This window comes from Hoplias malabaricus, chromosome 12 (assembly GCF_029633855.1).
Source record: "Hoplias malabaricus isolate fHopMal1 chromosome 12, fHopMal1.hap1, whole genome shotgun sequence".
NCBI classification, from domain to species: domain Eukaryota; kingdom Metazoa; phylum Chordata; class Actinopteri; order Characiformes; family Erythrinidae; genus Hoplias; species Hoplias malabaricus.
This window is the reverse complement of record NC_089811.1, coordinates 30098324-30114322: the sequence shown is the minus strand read 5'-3', so window position 1 is coordinate 30114322 and position 15999 is coordinate 30098324. Positions and strand designations below refer to the sequence as shown.

General features: G+C 39.5%; 1 protein-coding gene and 1 long non-coding RNA gene across 7 annotated transcripts in view; one reads left to right on the top strand and one right to left on the bottom strand.

Annotated features, from left to right (window-relative positions):
- LOC136710465 (uncharacterized) overlaps positions 1 to 9008 on the top strand; it is a 76049-nt gene extending 67041 nt beyond the window's left edge. Inside the window, exon 3 of the long non-coding RNA XR_010804630.1 lies at positions 8493 to 9008. This is a non-coding gene — a long non-coding RNA (uncharacterized lncRNA). The remainder of the gene's footprint in view (positions 1 to 8492) is intronic.
- The window catches only part of dgkh (diacylglycerol kinase, eta), a 68520-nt gene that overhangs the window by 8888 nt on the left and 43633 nt on the right, over positions 1 to 15999 (bottom strand). For all 6 annotated transcript variants that reach the window (XM_066685976.1, XM_066685975.1, XM_066685978.1 and 3 more), the window contains 19 exons: positions 14474 to 14580; positions 14238 to 14363; positions 13088 to 13190; positions 10571 to 10733; positions 10331 to 10439; positions 9768 to 9907; positions 8856 to 8937; positions 8621 to 8712; positions 8441 to 8540; positions 6752 to 7052; positions 5458 to 5589; positions 4040 to 4174; positions 3326 to 3443; positions 3134 to 3244; positions 2928 to 3024; positions 2351 to 2458; positions 763 to 876; positions 505 to 639; positions 154 to 420 (listed from right to left, as the gene is read on the bottom strand). In XM_066685976.1, coding sequence (XP_066542073.1) covers positions 154 to 420; positions 505 to 639; positions 763 to 876; positions 2351 to 2458; positions 2928 to 3024; positions 3134 to 3244; positions 3326 to 3443; positions 4040 to 4174; positions 5458 to 5589; positions 6752 to 7052; positions 8441 to 8540; positions 8621 to 8712; positions 8856 to 8937; positions 9768 to 9907; positions 10331 to 10439; positions 10571 to 10733; positions 13088 to 13190; positions 14238 to 14363; positions 14474 to 14580 — 2540 coding nt within the window. The remainder of the gene's footprint in view (positions 1 to 153; positions 421 to 504; positions 640 to 762; positions 877 to 2350; positions 2459 to 2927; positions 3025 to 3133; positions 3245 to 3325; positions 3444 to 4039; positions 4175 to 5457; positions 5590 to 6751; positions 7053 to 8440; positions 8541 to 8620; positions 8713 to 8855; positions 8938 to 9767; positions 9908 to 10330; positions 10440 to 10570; positions 10734 to 13087; positions 13191 to 14237; positions 14364 to 14473; positions 14581 to 15999) is intronic.

The following is a 15999-nucleotide window of genomic DNA, read 5'->3' as shown; positions in this document are numbered from 1 at the left end:
ATTGTCTTACTGATGCAATGTGCAATTAATGAAGATTGGCCACCAGGCTGCTCCAATTTAGCCATGAAACCTTGTTTCAGTTTCATTGTCTAACCCCTGTATTATTTTTAAGGAATGGAGTTTGAGATACACTGAACTAGAAGGCTTTCTCACCTCAGGAAACTTGGGATGAGTTTTGTTGATGGCATGAGATGCAGCATTAACAGCATGAGCTAGCTCTTGCTCCAGCAGCCCATTGGTCTTGGCAGCTTCACAGATCCTGGTGATGAGTTCTTCTGCAGCGCAGGCACACATCTGGATGAGTGTGGCCTCCTCCTCTGTGGCCAGGTCCACAGAGTGCTGAGGGTAGAGATGTGGCCGCAGAGGAGGTTTGTCATACTTCAGCTTGTCCTCCCAGGACTTCAGCGTGTTCTCAAATGCCTGAAACGAGGTCCGAAAGCTTCACTAATGAAGAGGAACTTGTGTATAGGGTGCAATACACTATAAAAGACATACAACACTCACCCTATCTCTGGTCAACATTTGGGCTCGGTTTTTGTGCTGGATCTTGATGACTCCAGGAGGCTGGATCCAAGCCTCGCCATCTACTTGGATAGGCACTCCTTCATCACCCAGGATTGTGATCTTGACTGTGCGACACTATTTCAACAAGAAAATAACAGCGTTCCAATACAGTTAAAGTGTAGAGGGTTGTAGTATTTTTAACTACAAATTATAAGTGACTGAAGAGACAGCTATAAGTAGAGGTACTGTAAGCCTCACCTGGGCAATGCGGTGATGCTGGAGCTTGATCACTCTAGATACTGCCATTTGCATACTTCCAAACACAGCCACCACTTCCAAGATTTTATCATCAAATGATGGAGCACAGAATATCTACATGAGAAAATAAAATAATAGATTTTGCTAAATTTGTTCATTTATTAGTGTGGCACTAGTTAGTGCTGCTATCACACAGCTCCAGGATCCTGAAGGTTGTGGGTTCAATGTCTGTCTCGGGCCACTGTCTGTGAGGAGTGTTATCCCTGTGACTGCGTGGGTTTCCTCCCAAAGTCCAAATGCACATGGTGGTGTATGGAATGGCTGTGCAAAACTGTCTTTATCTGTGAATGTGTGAGTGACTGGCGCCCTGTTCACATCTGCCTTGAACCGAGTGGTTCTGTGTGGCTCCGGAACCACCATGATCCAAAACATGACGACATGCATACAGAGGATGAATGAATGAATGAATATTATACGTTTTTATAAGGCTGTCTTAAGATTGTAAGATAACATTCAGTGCATTTTTTCACTGTTAATGTACAGTGCTAGGGTTGTGCTACTAACTGACACTATTCCTCATCGGAAGGGAAATTATTGTAATGATCCCAGCAATGAAAGCACTTCAGAAGAAAATGCCATAGATTTCCAGGATTGATAACCTCTCTCTACAAGCTGTTGGCTGACTTTAGGATAAAGCAGAACCACTGAACGTCTGAGATCACAGGGATGTCTGTTCCGTTTTGCTCCGGCCTGTTGTTTATGTAACATGGTCTTGCTGCCAAAGTCCAGTGTAACCCCTCTGGCTGGGGCTGGACACAGAAGTGGCCTTTCATTCCTCAGCTGGCGAAAAAAGTCACAAGCATAATGCTAAATGCTAGAGCAGGTCCAGGAAGTTCCACTGAGAGAAACTTTTCTTTAACCAAAAATAGTGCATCAACCAAAGAGATTAACAAATAGATTAAAGATGCACAAATATATTGGTCACTGTCCGTAAGAATGATTATTATGTTTTTTCTCGCTCTCTATTTTGACTTTAAGTAGTAAAATAAGTTTTGAACAGTTGTTAATTTGTTTTCTTCCATTACACAACATCATGCTTAGTTCTTTGGTGACAATGACATGCCTTATGATCACTGTACAAGTGTATAATAAAATCTGACCTCTGATTTAACCCTTCCATGGCAGTGAACACACACACACACACACACACACTAGTGATTAGGGCAGTGAACACACAAACACCCAGGGCAGCAGGCAGCCATTCTCTGCACCCAGGTATATGTGTTCAAGGGCACTTCAGCCATGGATGGTTCTCAAACGTAAGCCCCTGGCTGCCCCCAGTATATACCACCCACACTGGCAATGAATGTTGCAAAATGAAAACACATGAAAATAAGCATAGTAGCTTGTGTTATGTATGATATTACGGTAAGGGTTTGACTAAATATCTCTGCATTACGCTTGAATTAACCACACTTCTAAAATTTTAATGGACTTTTCAGAGAAATTTCATCAATGAGATTGATGTCAGATTTACAAAGCTAAAGGCTACAAGTACATCGAAAGGAGAGATATAGGGGTCACTTACATCATCCTCTTTGGTCCCGCCCCAGAAGTTGGTTCCTCCAGCATAACTGGGGATATTCAACACAGCAATCCCCTGGAGACTGGGGAGCGGGATGTACTGTCCGTCACACTGCAAAACCAGCACAAAAAAATGAGGCACTCTGGACTCCACTTCAGAGAGGAAATGGGCAGTCAGCCATGAACAAGCATGAGTGACTGACCCCTGAGGTAACCTAGCAAACATGAGCGCTAAAATTAATACAACAAGAATTAAAAGTGCAGTACTCTAATAAACAAAAATAAGAGCTTCAGTAATGTAGATGCTATTCTAAATAAGAAAATAAGCTCCAGTTATGTTGTTTGCCTATAAAGTGAAGCCAATTTTATGATTTATTGTTATAAGACCTTCTTCTCACCAGGTAAAGAGGATAATTACATTAGAGTACTGTACTGAAAGTTTACTAATTTCCATGATTTATTTACTGCCCCTCAGTAATAGACTGTACGTATTCTTCACAGGTGATCACATAAATACAATCCAGGCAGAGTTCAGAGAGTACAGTTCTGTGGTCTGCTCACTGCTTTCCTGGTGGTTTTACCTCTAACTGTACTTTCTGCTCCAGGTTCTTGTATGTCCTCTGCAGTAACTCCTTAGTGCCTAAGACACCATACCACATCATGTTTTTGGTGCGACTCCTATAACAGATAACAACATGGTGCGACATGAACATGTAAATCATGAAATGGCCAATAAAGCTTTTGGAAATACCCTCAGTAATGTGCCGATTCATATTATGAGTCTGACCTGCATTTCTCAGGATGCTCCTCACGCTTGTTGTTGAACTCCAGTGAGATCTTGGCATCCAAGCCAATCCCAAAGTAGTTGTTCATGACACACTTCTCCAAATACCCCTCTCTATGACCAAAGGCAGAATTAAACGTGGTATTTTCCATTCCATGAAATGTGAAAACCAAGACATGAGTCAAAGGCTCTTACAAAGGATCCAGGTCAGGGTCAATGAAAGGTGTGGCTCCAAAAGGGTCGATGTTGGCAAGCAACATTTTACTTATGATTGAGCTTCCAGCTATGGAGGCAGCAAGGCCTGCACGCAAGCCTAAAGACCAACAGACAAACTGCTGTAGAGAGGTTTCAGCAAAGAACATCAGGCAAACATCACAGCTGCAACTGTATTAGGAATTTTAAAAGGCCCAAATAATGAAAAACCAAACTGTGCTTCCCTTTTTACATAAATAAATAATACTTTTGAAATACTATGTAAATATTTCGGAAGTTTCAAATTCCCTACCCCAGTCCATACAATCCATACATAGCTGCAAAAACCAGACATACTGAATTCAGTGTTCTTCCAGCACATTCACATTTATTCATCTATTTAAACGAAAACTGTGTAGCCCCCCTTTTTCACACTGAATTTATGAGGAGCTTTACAGTTGCTTATTAAATAGGGAATAATGTGCAGCCAATCAGAACAGATCTAGTTTACATATGTCAGACACTAAGTACAGAAACAATTCTGAGTTATAAAAGGTAGGTAAATGCTAATTTAATGTTATTCCACACAAACTACAAATGGGCTTCAAATAAAACATAGGATATCCAATTATTATATAGGATATGGGACAAAAAAAATCAATAATTAACTGTAAACTCTTCATATGATTGTGTGTTTTAGTTTTACAGTCTTCATACCTGGGCAGATAATGCGAGTATTTAGGACAGGCAGGTTCTCCTTGCTTGTGGTGAAAGGTGGAATGGAGAAGGAGCCGCATGACTGTGTGCTGCGACTCACGCGCCTTTCTGTAGGTGAACAGGGTGACTTTGCCACTGCAGAAACAAAGAAACAAGGTTTTAACATCCAAAGCACAGCTACAGGGAATGTGACACTGAATAATTTATTATACAATAAGATAAAAACAAGAAACAAACAAACAAACAAAACACACGTGGGAGTCTCACACAGCCACTGTGGAGAAATCTCAAACGGATGCCAACAACCCATTATTTTATAATCTGCACTCGATATATATCCTTCTACAATAAGTGCTGTTAATGTTATGCAGGTTTTGTGTATGTCAGAACCCAAATTATTGTTTTCTTTATATTTACAACTATCTAACATAAATCATCATTCAATCATCGTCCAATAATGTGTGTGTAGCATGGTGTCATTTGAGATTCAGCCTGTATCTCAACACAAGTGAAGACAACTTGTCATGGGGGATCTGGAATAACTGTTCATGACAAACAACAATACAGCAGTAATGGCAGTGCTCCTGATTCCACAAGACTCTTGGAAATATAACACTTCCATGGCATTTTAGCAAACAAAAACAACCATGTGGACGCTTAGTCACAGCATTTAATCTTGTACTGTATTTCCACAGACATTTTACAAATAACCAAAGCAATTAGATAATTGAGATTTGATAGGGAGCCAAACAGCAAAAGTATATTTGATGTAAGTAAACATATGTTAACAAATCAAAGGCAGCTAACAACTGCATAACAGCTGTGAGCTGGAGGAGCTAGAAGGAACCTCAGGGGACGAAAAGAGTGAAGAGAATACATTCAGCCTTTCATTGTCTCCTGGGCATGTTCAAGCAGGAAGCTAACCTCTGTATAAACAGGAAGTACCACTGTCTAACGCACAATGACATACTCCCTATGGAGACAAATATTGCACATAGCTTGTGGAACACACACTTACAGTCCATAAACACATACAGGCTTCAAGCTTGTAAACAGAGCACTTCAGCTCGGAAGGGAAAAGTAGAGTTACGCAAACGCAATTGCAAAAGCTGTTTGTTTTATAGGCAATAAGCCATCTGTAAAAAAGCTGAAAAAATTAAAGTGACTAAAAGAGGAAGGAAACTAAAAACATGATGCTTAAAATAATATGTGACTAATAATCTAATTTCTCCACACAAGCTTTTAACACAAATAATATTCATAACAGACTGTAAACGCTAGAGGGCAGCATCACTATTTGCTCAGAATGGCAAGGACAGTTGTTTTTTTCTTTCTCTGTTATCTTAATGGCAAAGTAGGTTTATTTTATGGTGTCATTTTATAGTGTTGTTGAGTGAGTGGGTGCAAGCTGAACTCACAGGGAAGAGCCTCCAGTTCTTTCGTATCCTCGTCCTTCTCACTGTCCTTGTTTTCATCCTCCGTGTCCTTTTTGAACTCAGTAGGAGACTGCAGATCCTGCTCATCTGTATGGTCATTCTGTTCATCTACCACTAAAAGACACAAAGAGCACACACTCAGTATCACTGAATCCAGCTAATGTCGTGACTGTAAATGTTTTCTCTGGATAGAGCAGGCAAAATAAACACAAAATAGAAGAGACTTCACAACCACATTTTATTTTTTTCGAGGAAAATGATCACTTTGGCAAAGTCATTTATCATTTTTTTTACTTGCTCCACAAGACCTTCTAACCCCAAACACTACATACTGGTTTGCTATTTTGCACCGTGGAATAAAATATACATTTAATTTGCTTTGTATTTATTTTTTGAATTGAACAGAACAACTAAACAGACTTGAAAAAGTGTAGTTCTGATTGGACGTAAGGATGAGCATACTTCGAGTTGTTATATATTAGATAAAAATATAGATTGGAAGTTATAATCTACGCTACATTTAAAATTATTTAGCAAATGAAATATCAGTAGGATTTCAGGGAAAAGTTCATTTAAGTTTTAGTTTTAAAAATGCCTTTGTTTTTCTAATACAACTTTAGAATACCTTTTAGATTTGTAGTCTGCCGGGTGAGCTTGATTAAATGGAAACTTATATAAAGAGATTGTTCCACATAATTTAACAAATCACATGCTGCAAAAAACACCACTGACTCCCTGGTTGCTATGGATATGAAATGAGAAAAAATATAATGGTTTGGGCACCATCTCCTGACCTCAATTCTATTGAGGCCCAGTGGAGCATCTTAAAAATGAAGATTTAGGAGAATGGCTGTCAGAAAAACTCAAAACAGCAGCTCTTGGAGGCAAGACACATACTATATGTGGACTTCAATAGAAAGTTCAATAGATGGGAGAATTGTTAAAGGCGTCATAAAGGGCTTATATTTCAACATATAAATTTAACTGTAAATGTTATTTTTGTCTTTATGACCCTCCACCTGTCACCACCTATGTCACTCCACCTCTCATCAACGATATAATTGTTGAGGATTAAAAATATATATAATTTTATCATTTACCATTTTTTACTTAAAATATTGTGCCATTGTTTAAGAACATTATTTTGCATTCATTTGATTTGATGTATTTTTTATACTCAAACAGTTTTCATTCTTTGACGTCTTTTGACACATTTCAAGTAGAATGTGATCAAACCTGTGTTGTTTTTTGAACATCTCTAACTCGTTACTCTTACTTTTCTCTGCCTGCTCAATGATCTGTCGCACTGCTTTCTTCAGGCTGTTGGCTCTGAGCATCAGCTGCTCCCTTGGCCTGAAGAGTTTGTGTGGCGAGTCCTTCTCTGTCACGTTCTCCTCCAGCTTCTCCTTCAGCTCCGTCAGAGACTCCTCACTCAGGTCCTCATCCTCCTGCAGCTCCTCCTCCTCCAACTCCTCCTCTACAATGGGGGGAGTGGTGAGAGATGGAGGCCTCATGGCCTGGGCCTCTGTGTTTAGCGTCTGCAGCAGCAAATCCAGCTTTTCATTCAAGATTCCACACTGAGAGTGGGAGTGAGAAGAAGAGTGTCAGCATGAATTTGAACAAAAGCTTTATAGTTTACAGCAAATCTTTCTGTTGTCTCAAATGTAGCTGAAGCAGTTACAGTTAAAAGAATTAGGAGTGAGTCACGGAGTCAAAGGAATTCTACAAATACAAATTTTGCCAGCAGACCAAGGGCATCATTTTCTTGCGTTTAGCAAATATAAGCTGCAAATTATAGCCCAGATACATGTAGCTAAACCAGGTATTAATCTGGAGCAGGGCAAATGGGTGTGGTAAGAAGTAATACATTGTCTCCAGCTGTGATCAGATATCCAATTAAATAAGCTCTTTTCATTTCCCTTAACTGTTTACTGTATATGATGCTTATGGCAGGTACTACAACATTTTTAGTAAACTTTATTTCTTCATAAATGATTTACTCAGGTTATTTACTTATTGATTGGGGGAAGCTGTTTTTACGTATACATGTGTGGTGATATTTATATATAGAACAGCACTGTGCAAAAGTCTTCTGACACAATGGGGTGTGGTGTAAAGTCTGGGTATAGTCTTTGTTGAAATGAAACTTCATTTATGTTTATTTGTATTAATACTGCTGAAATATAGTACTAACTGGTGAATGCAAACTGCCAGGATTGTTAACTGTTTTCCTTGCTAATTTGGCAATGAATTTTATGTCCTTCTTTATACAAAAACTCTAAATTCAATCAATGCAATCACTATTCAAATGCATCCACTAGGGGTGGGCAATATGGTCCTAAAATAATATCATAATATATTTTTTGGCGATAATGATATTCTTGGTGATATGAACAAAACACTGAAAAATACATTTACATTTATAAAATAATCAATAAAATAAAAATACATTTTATTCATTTCAAGAACACACTAATGCAACAAAATAAATGTTATATTAATATTAAATATATTAAATTAAATATATTTAGTATATATTAATAGCATTAAATGGTTTTATTTATTAAAACGTTTTATTTTACTACAGATAAACAACAATAGTTTATCAAGATTGATTTTAACTTAGATTGATTCTGATTTTGTATAAAATAATGTAGCATAAAAGTCTACCACACAACCCAAGTGCAGTGTGAGTGTATAAACAGCAAAAAGAAACAATTATATAAAAAAGTAATCTTAAAGCTTCACAATAAATAACAAAATAAACACAGAATAGTTGCTGTGCTCAGTCATTATGCAAACAAATCAGAACATCACGATAACATGATACTGATCATCTTTTATCGTTAAAAAAATATATTATTGGGAACGATAGGATATGGTAGAGCCCTAGCATCCACAAAAAACAAAGCCCCCTAAACTGATGTAGACAAGAGCATTTCTATTACTAGTGCTGTGATCTTACTTTCAGGGACATGCTTTCAGCCTCCTCTGTGTTCTCTGTGCTCTTCTCATAGGACTTCCCCACCTTGGCTACAAAGTCCTTCACTGTTTCACACAGGATTCTGGAAGGAACAGAGAGGAAATATTTATTTTCCCGTCATAGTTCTGGGAACAGAATACAGAGGTAGTGCACAGAACTCACTTTGCTGAGGATATGACCACAGAGTGCTGATCTGAATTGAGGATCTTTGTGAGATGAGCAGCAACTGAATCCTCGTAATCTGTGATCTGAAACTACAGCCACACAGCAGGGTTACAGGCATGCTATCATGGAGTTTGAAGACTAAATAGATGTATGTTTACAGTAAACCTTGTTAAGCGTGAGGGGTGTGTTTGTTTGTGTGTGTGGATGTTCATGTTTGTTTTGGGGCAGGTACCTGGCAGTCCTCTGCCTCCTCAGGTGTGGCAGGGCAGCTGTGTTTTGGAGGTATTTTAATCTCATACGTCATTATACTCCACCTGTGAAAAGTAGAGAGCAGCTGCTTGCTCAGTCAGAGCAGCTAAACACACGCATGACAGGACAGCTATGTGGAGCCAGCCCAGTGTCCTGTTCGCTCAATTGACTTTTTCTGCAAACACTTCACTTGGGTTTGCGACAAAAAAATGTCTGCGTAAGTGTACACTGCGTGAGTAAAAATGTCACAGTCCCAATGTATTAAATAAAATATATATATATAGCCAGCTTCAGTCTCATGTAATCCCTTTTCTTTAAGGCACTTCATTTAAGGATAAACAGAACATTTCAGTAAGAATCCAGCCTTTCCCTCATTCATTTACTGATGATTTACTGATCCATCTAATTCTGAATCCACTAGTACATGTAAAAGAACATTACCCTTTGTGATGTGAGCAGGAAATTGAAATAATTTGAGCTTTTGGTTACAATGTGGCTTTGTGGTGAGCACCAAAATCACAATAAGGCTATAAAATGTATTGAGGATGAAATAATTCCCAAGCGCCCAGCTGTCCTTCAGTTTTGCCATTGTTAAAAAAATGCAAAATATAAACAGCTTTCAAATTAGTATGTTATTGTAACTCCACTCAGAAAATATGTTCAACTGAAGCAAAAACAGATTTGTTCCAAACATTTTGAAAGGCAGTTTATATACAGCTGTATACAAAGGAAGAATAGACACAAATGATAAGTTAGTTTACTTGCAGAACTGTTGTCATTTTGTCATAATATATTTATCTACAACCCTCACAGAGCTCAGACTAATCTACACACTTAAGGAAACTCTAGGTTTGTTTCTGTTCTTTTAGACGTAAGAGTGGAGAAGTGATTTTACCTGTCCAGCATTTTGGTACTGGCTCTCTCCAGTTTAGCCAGAATCTGAGGAAGCTGTGTGTCATCATCACACGAGGGTCCCCATCCAAGCACTCGCGCCAGGTCATTCCCTGTGCCCAGAGGCAACACTCCCAGCTGACACTGCCAACAACACACACACAACCTCAGCACACTGCAGTCCCATTCTCACATTCTGTTCCATGCTTTCATTACACCACGTATTCCCCCTTACAAACTACTGTAATCATTACAATAAGGTTTTAATTTATCTGTCAAATGAATTTAAACTGTATAGAATCGATGGCTTTATGTATCATTGTTTCAGGTTTTATTTCTCGACACAGTGGTGTTAAGTGACAACACTTTTTTCAGTACTCCTGAGCCCACATGTCTATATTTATCAAATTAACACGACAGTGTTTCATTTAAGGGCTCAAGCTTACACATAATCTACAGTTTTCTAGTCTTGCCCAATACAGAATAAGAATTCTCTAAAATTCCTAAAACTTTTCACTCTAGTACATACTTTTTTAACTGTTTGACAACTCTTGATGCTAAACTTACCTGTTTGTGAAGATTCAGTTTATCAATTTCTGACAACACCCAGCCAACGCTGCCATCCCCACCACACACGAGGATTCGGAAGTTATCAAATTTCTGAAATAAACGTAGCCTGTAATGCAGAAAGAATGAAGAAATCAAATGAGGAGTAACTGCTGCAGTAAGAACTATGACTTCTGCATTTGGTTCTAATTATTTAGCACAGAGTTGATGGGTTAATCCATGAGCCTCAGAGAAACGCACCCTAAATGAGGTCCACCATTGACGAGGTCAAAGACCTGAGCCGGGTTGAGCAGCTGTTTGAAACGGCGCAGGAATTTCACTCCTTGGTTGTCTCCACTTTTGGAATTCACAAACACTAGGAGTGGGCTAGCACACGATGGGGGGCATGTGGCTTTCCAAAAACCTGTCCAAAAAAGAACACAAAAATTGACTAATGACTTATATTATGGAGGAGTCTGCACTTCTCCTGTTGCTTGGAAACACTAAAAATTTTTCGCAAGTATGATTCACGAGAGAAAAAAAAATCACCCCCCCCCCCCACACACTTTTACACTTTGAAGAAGGGAATTAAGAGTTATGCAACTGCTGTGACTAGCAGCATTAAAAAAAAAGACGTCTGAGTCAGTTTTCTGAGAGCATGTGTGAATGCTAATTGACATTTGCCTTGCATATGAGGGCCAGAGCTCTAATATTAGGTGAAGTTGAGGCACAAAGTGATGACAAACCCTGAACTGTTTCATTTAACACATTATATTTACATACCCTAACAATAAAATGGTGCATAAAATCATCAAGTTAAAGTGAGTCCACAATGGGGGCACCTTAAAGTAGAATAATTCATTATTCCAAAAAACACACGTCTCTGCGTCTGCTTATGGACAAGGAATCCATCTTAATATTTTGTTTTTTTTTCTCTAAAGTCCCCCTGTGTGCGTTTGAGTTAGAGCAGGCCTGAGTGAGCTGTTTTGCTGTTTCAGACTTATTCAGTGAGATCACGTGCCAGCAGCATGTGCGCCAAAGCAGCATCTGAGCTGACCAGTTTCTGCAGGCAACTGGCCACTGTGTTTATGACATTCATCACAGGCCTGATCTAGATGGATGTCAACGTCTCCTTCCCGCTCCGTGTGCATGACTGTGTGTATAAATTCATGGGCATGCGTGCATATGCAAGTCAAATGGATTCATCTCGGTGCTCAGCAATGTGTCTACGTTCCATGCATTTGGGCAGACCTGAGTGGGTGGATGGATGTGACCTGGCTTGCTGGAGGAAGGGGGGGGGGTTGACAGTAGACCCTTGGGGGTTTAGTCCCCTCCCTTCTTCCCTGTCTCTTTCTGCATTTCCTCCTATCCTTTCTCCTCCCTCCTCCCTCTTTTGGATGGAGATTGAGTCACGAAGCCACTACACGTGCCAAAGGCAGCCGGCAGCCAATTAAGCCTCAGCTCTGAGGTGGGGTTTCCCTTCCACGTGAGGAACTGAATACAGAAGTGAGGCTGGTAGAGGAATCTCCTGCTTTACACACACAAATACACACCTCCTCCCCCAGCATCTTATTCTCCTCAGATACAGTGACTGCTATTGTCCCCGAATTCAGCCTTAAACAGCCAATTACTGGAGCCACAAAGCTATACAATTCTGTACTGTTATCAAAACCACCAATTTCCACTGCATTCGCATCCAGCCATTCAGCTAATCTCCACTTCCGCTTCACACTATTCCAGTGAAAGGCACCAGCTGTAAGAACCCAAATCTCCCTCATGAGGCTCAGAGGCCAGATCAATAGAGGATGTCCTCAGTGATTGCACAGGTCTGACTTCACAGCCACGCTAAATTGGAGGCACCCACGCTAGCCTCACAGCATGCCATGCTATTAATAAACATTCACAACACAGAGCTGAGTCAATCTGCTCTGACTAGCAATTTTATTTAGACATCAATAAAGAGCAGCAAGCAATTTCCTGGAAAACACATCTCCAGTAGCATATGTACTATGATGAGCTGGTTGAGCAAGCAGTCAGGGGACACAAACTATCCACAGCAAATTAATAATGTAAAGAGAGGAAAAAAAAGAGAGAGAGGGAAAGAGCGAGAGTGAGAGAGAGAGAAAGACAGACAGACAGACAGAGATAGAGTGAGAGGTAGGGGAAAATGCCACTGTTTGCTTTCATCTTGAATTTTTCCGGGCTCATGCTCTACTGGGGCCTGTTGTGTTTACATGCGCTGAGGACAATTTGCTCTGAGGAAAAGTGACTTTCCACGAGGTGCTGGCACATGACTGCTCGCTTGGGGCCGATGCAAACGCACATCATCATGCAGCATGTGCCCCAGCCAGAGAACACATCAACACATGCTCCTCCTCCACTGTCAAATCACAACAGGTCAAAAGGCCAGGGGAAGAAGCATTACTCTCACTGAGAGGATCAACAAATCAAATGAGCTCCATCTCCTCCATAAAAACACACACACAGTTGCACAAGTACAGTCAATCCCAGTGCAGCAGTAACCCCTCTTCAACAATTACATTCCCACCTAACCTTAACCTTAGTGACAACAATATAACTTTTTGCTCTTTTACTTTTTGGAATAAAATGTCATATTTGAAATGAAAACCTTTGAAAAAGTCCTGACATTTCACCAAAATGGAACAGTGTCCTGAAAAGTGAAACGTATTCTTGAATTTTGTCCTCATATTTCACATGAACAGTCCACCCAAAAAAAAATCATTAACATATGGTCATTAAGAGCATTTAAAAGCCTACCGTCTGAGTCGATACTGTTGAGTGCAGTAGGGGGGATGATGGACACTTTGCACTGACCCAGCGGACACTTGCTGGGGTAAATGTCCATGCAGGCTGTGTGCACCTATTAACAGAGACACCTTCTGTTTCAAAACCACAAACTGACTTAAACTCTCAATTTTAAATATTTTAGATCAATACCAAAATAGGCTTTTCTGATTTTTCCAACATTATTAATGTGAGGTGTCAAATCTAAATAAGTTTTAAATTACTCTTGCTATGATCTTAGCTCGGAGTATTAATGTGATGTCAGTAATCATATGTTGTGTCCAAATTCTATCTATTTATTTACCTATACAGTGGAACCTCTACTAACCAAGTCCTATACTAACGAACTTTCCAAGATACGAACCAGGCATTTGAATATTTTTTTGCCTCCACCAAAGAACCACGAACCTAGAAACGAACCCGAGCCTCCGCTGAGCCGGCGGCTGGAAATGGCCATTGACCCCAATAGACGAGTCTCCCAGCGCCCAGACTTGAGTGAGCTTTTAAGATTAGCAAATTGTAGCTTTAGCAATTTAGCATTAGTGTAAATAGCAGACATCAAAATTCGTGCTAAGTTAAGCCGTATCTACGCTTCGTCTCCACACATTCACCCGCCTACTCTCCGTAATTCCACCCACCCCCCACCTCCCGTCATACAGCCAGGGCCTGTGTTACTCCTCCAGCCAGTCGTCACGTCTTCAAGGTAGCGATGTTTAACCACTTAAAACTTTATTTCTTTTTATTACTGTTTCCACTGTGTTTCTTTTTTATTTTTAGGAATGCTACATGTATTTTTTTACTAATTTGAGAGTTCTGTAAACATATATATCAGTGCAAAAAGGGTGACTTTCGGGGTGGGGGCTGGAACGCATTAATTGCTTTACCATTATTTTAAATGGGGAAAATTGACTCGAGAAACGAACTTTTCTACTTACGAACCGGGTCACGGAACGGATCAAGTTCGTAGGTAGAGGTTCCGCTGTATTTATTTATTTTTCTCTCTCTCCCGATATGGTAACTACAGTGAATAAGGATACTCGGTAGATGACCCCCATGCCAAAGAATGAATTAACTTCCATTAAAAATCTGGTTTGTGTTCACAACATTTTCTGGGAGTCCTTACCATAGCTTTGCACCAAAGACAGCGCCAGTCTTGCAGACGCAACACACTGCCGCATGTTTTGTCACACACAGCACACTTGGCACTGACAGGCAGGTTACCTTCCAGCCACTGATGTGGCATTGCAATCTATAAAGCAAAAAACAGACACTGAATTATGCACTGTTCTATTCTGTCTGTTCCCGCTGTAATATCCATTCCTTTCTTCTTTGAAGAAAATGGCTTTGGCTGATACTTACCCCATCTTCGTCTTCTATGATGTCCTTCCCAATTGAGGCTAGTGTGGTCCATTTACAGTTGTTAGTGGCCCTGACAGCACACCTTTTGTGGGCTTTAAATTTACACACTGCAAAATAAAAACAAAACAATCTTGAATAACGTCAGAAGCCATGAATAGTTTCATTATGGCACATGGCTGATTGAGAACATAGTGGTGGTGCTATTAACATAGAATACATAAACGATTTGGAGCACGGAGAGAAAACATTAACATCTTAAACATATCTATTTCAACAAGAGTAAGTTGTGCACCAGAATAGTGTCACATTCAGCAGCATGTCATATTCTTTCTACAAAAAAGAAAAAGAGAGAACTGAAAGAGTCACAAACAAGGAATTTGTAAATCCAATAATCAATGATGGTATAAATTTTGAAGTTAAGAAGAAACGTAAAAGCCAATTATTTTGAGAGGCACAATTTCAGACAGTCTCTCTACAGATGCACTTTCCATTGCCCACACCATCGGTGTGGGTGAGGTCCAATAAGCTAATGGCTGGCAGCTCTTTGCTGGTTTCCTCAATTAAATTGCACTGCAGGTTTAATAAGATTGAGAATGTTTATCTGGCTGTGTCCACAGTGAGAATTAAGTGGCTGATTGATTGGCTAGCATCCTTCACCGTATCACAGCTAGTTCCACACCCACACCCACACAAACACAAACTGCCCTCTAAGCCATTTTCCAGCAAGCACACACACCCACAAACACCTCTTAATCAATGCAGATATCTCTACTGCTTGCTTACCAGCAAAACTGTGCGCTGGTTTTAATCCTTCATTAAATAACGGAATAAAGGAAAGAAGTGAGACTGAGTGCAGAGGTCAGAATCACACTGCACTAAAAAAAAACTAATTAACTGAGTTTATATGATTTAAATACACACACCATAATCATCATCATCATCATCTTTTCCACTTAATCTATTTCAGTGTCGCAGTACACACACCATATTGACATAAGTACAATGAAATATATTTATGTAAATGATGCATTGCTTTTTTTCTTTTTTTTATTTATTTTTTTTTAACGAAAGAGCACAGTACACTACTGTTAACATTCCTCAATGACTCAATGCACATGACACACTTGCTTTAAATCAGTGCTGAAAGTCAGAGAAACAGTCTCATCCTTGAGACCGAGCTCATTATTTCTCCACTCTAAATCATCACTGCTGTCACCTGAAAGTCTTTCATAACTTTCATAATTGGGATGATTTTTTGGACAATTGGAAAACATCCTCTACATTTACACTTTAAAAATATTCAATGACAATTAGTATATTTTAAAAGTAAAGATAAATGGATGTGTGACTAGAACCCAGCATATTAGATATCAGACAAATTTGTTTTGAAACAAAAATGGCTATCAGCCATTTTCTTTTTATGTGTGTGGGGATTTTATGATGTAAATAATATGAGAAAACAAAATGCACTCATACTGTTATTGAACTGCTTCTGTGCTTCTACTAATATGGTGAGTCAATTAGCC